General features: G+C 33.8%; 1 protein-coding gene across 1 annotated transcript; it reads left to right on the top strand.

Annotated features, from left to right (window-relative positions):
- Window positions 1-3,300: 3,300 nt before the first annotated feature.
- On the top strand, window positions 3,301-5,819 carry LOC135147713 (uncharacterized). The gene is made up of 4 exons (XM_064080977.1): window positions 3,301-3,660; window positions 3,774-3,878; window positions 4,655-5,107; window positions 5,420-5,819. The coding sequence occupies exons 3-4, from the start codon at window positions 4,661-4,663 to the stop codon at window positions 5,549-5,551; spliced, it is 579 nt and encodes a 192-aa protein (XP_063937047.1). The 5' UTR covers window positions 3,301-3,660; window positions 3,774-3,878; window positions 4,655-4,660; the 3' UTR covers window positions 5,552-5,819.
- The last annotated feature ends 219 nt before the right edge of the window (window positions 5,820-6,038 follow it).

The raw sequence follows: 6,038 nt of genomic DNA, 5'->3' as shown, positions 1-6,038 counted from the left end.
CACATTAGTCGAAATATATACTAATACTAGTATTAATAACAAATATATTAACCACTTAATTATATATAATTATAAGAGAAATGGGTTTTAGAGAAATTAGGAGGCATAAATTTATTTTATTTAACATATATGGATTGCTAATTTGTAAGGCTACAAGCCTGTTTATCGAAGAAAGACATGCTCAACAAAAATGACCGTGGCTCTGCAAATTGAACATTTGTTGATCCTCCTCAACCATTGCATTATACATTTCACATGATATTCATGTCCACATCGAAGACCTCCAAGTAATTCCACAGCTGCCGGGCCGGTGATCAACCAGTGCAGTCAGCCCAACTGCACCTCGCCCAAAATGTTTTGGGGCCCCAATTAATCCACCCGGCCTAATTATATGTATCAGATAGAACATTCATCTGGAAGGCCTAGTTTTATGTATAAGAAGGATGTCACTTTTCAAATAAAATATATAAACTATTGTGAAGTTATGATCAATGTAATAAAAGTTTAAAATTTCTGTTATGAATGTAGTTAAATTTTTATATAATGTACATTTTTTTTCAATAAAAGGGACCTAAATTTAAATTTAGCACAGGGCCTCTTCTTTGACTGAGCCGGCCTGCTCAGCTGCATACCCAACTAGCATATGACACATATATAGGTTCTTGGCTAGGACTTGTAGTTGTAGCATTACAATATCTAATCTGTAAATCCCAACTAGCATATGACACATATATAGGTTCTTGGCTAGGACTTGTAGTTGTAGCATTACAATATCTAATCTGTAAATGTTGCATAACTGTTCCCTCTGACGACAATCTGCTGCTATCAACTCGTCCCATTCGCTGAAAATATGAATTAAATAATCTGACAAGTAGCTGTAGTTGGGGATCAAGTTCTCTTCGGGTCCTAGAGACTTCCTCCTACAAGAATTCAGAGATGAGGAAGAAAGCATATTAGATATAAATTTATGCCATGTGAATATTAAACATGAGTTACCTTTGGCTTGAATAGTAGCAGCTGCATCCCTCACATTAGGGTTTTGCATTTCATTAGAAAGCAGCAAAACATCTGCTTCCATGTCATCCCTTCTACCCATTTGTTCCCGTTCAACATTATTTGTAACCTGGCAAACAATAAAAGCGCTTGAATTAATACAAGTACAAAGTAATATTTAACAAAATAAGAAATATTTCAAGTTGAATAAGATGAAGTAAAGTATACTAATACTTATCTAAGAACCATTAGTTACCAAATAAAATACGGAGGCATTAACTTAAGGAAAACTTTGTTATCGAAGTTGAAAGTAACCACAAAATTAGCAATGTTTTATCATTCACTACATATGATGCACGCAATCAAGTGAAAAGAGAAAAAAAAAATCTCCACACAAGTTAATCAAGTTGAATAAGACCAAGTAGTAGGAGCACAAACACGATTGGATAGTGCTATCCTCTATTGTGCCTAGACACCCGGGTTCGACTCTGGCTCACCCGAAAAGTATTAGAAAAGAGTCCTTAGTTAACATGCATGTAACCTCTCTGACCCTGTGTCGTAAATATTCTCAAACAAAAATCAAGTTTTTATATAATTATACTTGCTAACCCATTTAAGATAAAATAATTAGCACCTCCCCATAATTAAAAACTACCTAATTGGAGTTTGAGATTCAGAATTTGGGCAAATTGTTTGGCAAATGTCCCATAAAAAAAGAGAGAAATATGTCATTTTGACTAGAATTATCTTCTTATAGTGTGTAGGGATTAATATTGAAATATTGATATTGTGGCATACAATGAATTCCTAAACTAAGAGATGTGATCAGGTAGTATCTTAATAAATAACAAAAAAATTTATTATCATGGTGAATTAACTACGAGAAATTCAAAAAGTTTCATTCTCTGGAGTTTATATATAAACATTGACACCAAATACCAGTTTCTTTATGGGGTGCTATGTCATCCCTAGTACCCTAACTTTCATTTCTGTTATATTTATTAGAACTATTTTTTTAGGTTTCTCTCATCGCCATGACATGAGATGGTGTAACTTTTACATCATACTGATGTACAAATTATACCATGATTGGTATTATATCATAGATAAAAAAAATTACATGGAAAATAGTATATTCGATCTTTATCCAATTATATATATATATATATATATATATATATATATATATATATCCTATTTTATTATTTTATTTATTTTTCTGTTTCTGTTTGATAATAATTGTTATTTTGCTAAGATCACAAAATTTTAAAGGTAAATATTATATATGAACATCTAATTAGAAGAAACCATCTTCATTTTTCATGAGTGAAAACATATACAAGTTTATTGGGTTGAAAAACATACATCTCACCCAAACAATACATTCTACCATCATTTAATAATAAGCATAAAATACGTATAAATTATGGATATCAATATCTTAATTTATAAATAAGACCATATGAGAGCTCATAATTTGATAACAAATTTATTTTCAAAGAGATGTAAACTCATTGCTCATCACTGGATTAATAACCACTTATCATTACAAGAGAAATTCACTTATCATTACAAGAGAAATGGGTCTCAGAGAAATTAGGAGGCATACATTTATTTTATTTAACATAAATACATTGCTTTTTGTAAGGCATACAAGCCTTCTTATTAGAAAAAAACATGTTCAACAAATATGGCTGTGGCTCTGCAAATTTGACATTTGTTGTCCCTCCTCAACCATTGCCTTATACATTGCGCACCATATTCATGTCCACATCGAAGACCCCCAACTAGTTCCTCAGCTGCATACTCATCCTGGCATATGACACATATATCAGGTTCTTGGCTAGGACTTGTAGTTGTAGCATTACAATATCTTATTTGTAAATGTTGCATAATTGTTCCCTCTGACAATCTGCTGCTATCAACTCGTCCCATTTGCTGAAAATGTGAATTTAATAATCTGAAAAGTAGCTGTAGCTGTAGCTGGGGATCAAGTGCTCTTGGGATCCTAGAGATCACTTCCTCCTACAAGAATTCAGATGAGGAAGGAAGCATATTAGATATAAATTTATGCCATGCCAATATTAAACATGAGTTACCTTTGGCTTGAATGACAATATTGGCAAAATGATTGAGGTTCAGGGCATAATATGAAGCTAAGGTGGTTTGAACTGTCTGGTGTCCAAAATAATAGCCGAAAGTGTTTAGGGATATAAATTAATATTAAGCTGATGCCAATGCATGATTTATATACAATCATGATATTAAGCTGATTCCAATGCATGAATTATATACAATGCATGGTTTAGACATATTTTATGATTTTACCTACAGGAATATTACAAATATCAAGATGGATATACAACAGAGGAGGGGGACAGTATTTGTCGAGAGCATCAACACAGAAATTTCAAGTCGGTTCTTAATAAAATAAAGGGCCGATGTGATGCAAAGCTGTCCGAACTTAAGAAGGCTGGATACAATGACGAAGAAATACCTTGGGACTTGTGCAAGCCTCATTATTTCTCTGACGAGGTATGGCTATCTGTTTTGAAATATTGGAATTTGGATGACATCAAGAAAAGGTCAAAAAATGCAAAGGAAGCACGGAAACAGCTTGAATGCTACTCGCGCACGGGGGCATTGTCGTATGATGCTAGACGTGAGGTATAATTTTACTTCTGTTTTCCTATTACTCTTCACGTTCTTTTTATTTGTATCACCTGTCAAGTAAATTGGTGCATTGATTTTTATTTTTTTTTCGCATAATCGCTGGGAAGAAAATTAATAAAGATAGAGCTGCGAAAGGCTTGCCACCACTAACAAATTTGGAGTTTGTGGATTATGTATATAATCCTGAAGAACCAGCGGTGAAACAACCGAAGGTTTGTTGTAGTTAACAACTATCTCATGTGCATTGATTCTTGACTATCTGCATCTGCAATTCTTTTGGTGTATCTATTTTTTAGCTCTTATTATTTGTTTAACTGTAATTGACTTGACGAATCAGAATTATGGTCGTTTACATACCATATCTGTTACCCTAATATGATAACTTGTTATTAGTGTTGACTTTTCCTAATACTCGGCTTACTCGACCCAATACATAAGCACAAGTCAGTAGATTCATTTTATATAAGCTTTTAGTATATGTGAATAGCTCAAATATAGGTAGAAAGAAGTAAGAAGGATGGAATTATACCGAACTTCAGAGCATTGATTTTGTACAAGTTAGCTGTAGACATGTCATTTTAGTAATTCGAGTATTTAAGTTTGATGTACTATTATACATGCATGTCAGTAGAATGTAAATCAAATCAGACTTTTTGTAGACATTATATTAACTTTCTTTAGTTCCCTTAAATAGATTTTAACAATCTTAAAAAATGATTATCTTATATAAGTATATACTTTTTATCAAGAATTAATATATTAATTAAGACATATTTTTTAATAATTCTACGTACCTCAAATTACCTTAAAAGATGATTGGCAATTATGCGAACTTACTGTTGAATACTTTTTTTTTTTTTTGCTAATTGATTACACACGCACACGTGGGGAGTCGAACTCCCGACCTCCCGCAAGGGGGTACAAGAGCTCTACCGCCACACCAACACCTTGTTGGCTTACTGTTGAATACTTGCTTGTTACATTGTAGGAGAAAATGATTGAGGCCGAGTCTTCTTTGCCTGCATTGCCTGAAGGTGAAAAAATTTCTGAAGAAATGCAGCAAAAGCGAGATCTGTTGGTGTTGATCAAGGCAAAACCTCCGAGGAAAGGGAAACTAAATCTGTTTCCGCGACAGAGCATGTCAGAGCTTGTCGGAAGAGCTGAGGCTGCACAATATGCTGAAGGACAGCGCGAGCCCGTCAATGAGGTTTCAGATCAAATTTACGGGATGATGTTCGAAATGTTGGGCAATTTGCAGCTGATGGTATGTGCGTTGCCTACACGTGAGGTCACACAAGCCGTACTGGATGAGGAACTGAGCAAATTAGCCACTGCAGCTTTTCCAAACCAAGCCCAGGAGTTATATCGGACTCACTACATCCGGGCAGCTAGGGGAATGGTTCGCAAACTCCTCATGGATAATGACAAGGTCATTGTAGAGGTATGTGAAAAACTATTATGTTTCACATATACTGTTTATAGCATATACCTTTATTTGTGTTTTTTATTGCCCAAAAAATAATGGCAGATTGAAAAATATGCAACTCAATTTTAATGCATTATAGATAATGGCAGATTGAAAAATATGCAACTCAATTTTAATGTAAGTTTGAAAAATATCTTTGCTGTAATATATATCGCCGCTGAAGAATTATCATAATTTTGCTAATATCCATAACATACTGTATGTGGATAGGCATTATGATTACTTGGCTATGAGCACTTAAGTTATTAATATTTTTGCTATTGTCAGGCAGAGCCAGTGGGGAAGGAAGTTCCTCTGCCAGAGCCAGTAGGGAAGGGTAAGGGGATTGATATGGCAGAGCCTACGGCGAGCGAAGAAGGGGAATTTGATGTGAATGCCTATTTATACCTTTTATCCTAGTATAGGCAACTGAAGAATGAGGTAGTTTCCTCGGATTTGATAATCTTAAATATTTAACTTATATTTTGGTGAATGGCAGTGATGAAAATCACTTATATTTTGGTAAATGGCAGTGATGAAATTATCACTTATATTTTGTTGTCTACTTGTACTTCGGATAATGGATTGATATGCATGCCAGTGTGCCTCTTAACTCTTGTATGTTAAATTTGGTTTAAGAATATTTGGATGTTGGTAATATAGTTTGTTGGTAAATTTGCGTTTTGTTGGTAAATTTGCGTTTGTTGGATTTTTTGGTGAATATTTGGATTTTTTATTTCTTGGGTTTGTACAGGTAGGCAGAGGTCTATATGACCAGATTTTTTTTAATAATTAAATAATAAATTCGACCGGAAAAAATAAATGGTAAAAATAGTTTCGATCTAATTGCGTAATAAATTCGACCGGAAAAAATGAATGGTTAAATATTTTCGACCAGCTGCACCTA

The sequence above is a fragment of the Daucus carota genome, chromosome 7, assembly GCF_001625215.2.
Source record: "Daucus carota subsp. sativus chromosome 7, DH1 v3.0, whole genome shotgun sequence".
Lineage (NCBI taxonomy): Eukaryota > Viridiplantae > Streptophyta > Magnoliopsida > Apiales > Apiaceae > Daucus > Daucus carota.
This window is presented reverse-complemented; position numbering and strand designations above follow the sequence as displayed.

Bases quoted from the DNA above. Each gene is read 5' to 3' on its own strand.
- LOC135147713 (XM_064080977.1), top strand. From the start codon at position 4,661: ATGATTGAGGCCGAGTCTTCTTTGCCTGCATTGCCTGAAGGTGAAAAA. The intron at 5,108-5,419 runs GTATGTGAAAAA...TGCTATTGTCAG, and splicing joins ATGACAAGGTCATTGTAGAG to GCAGAGCCAGTGGGGAAGGA.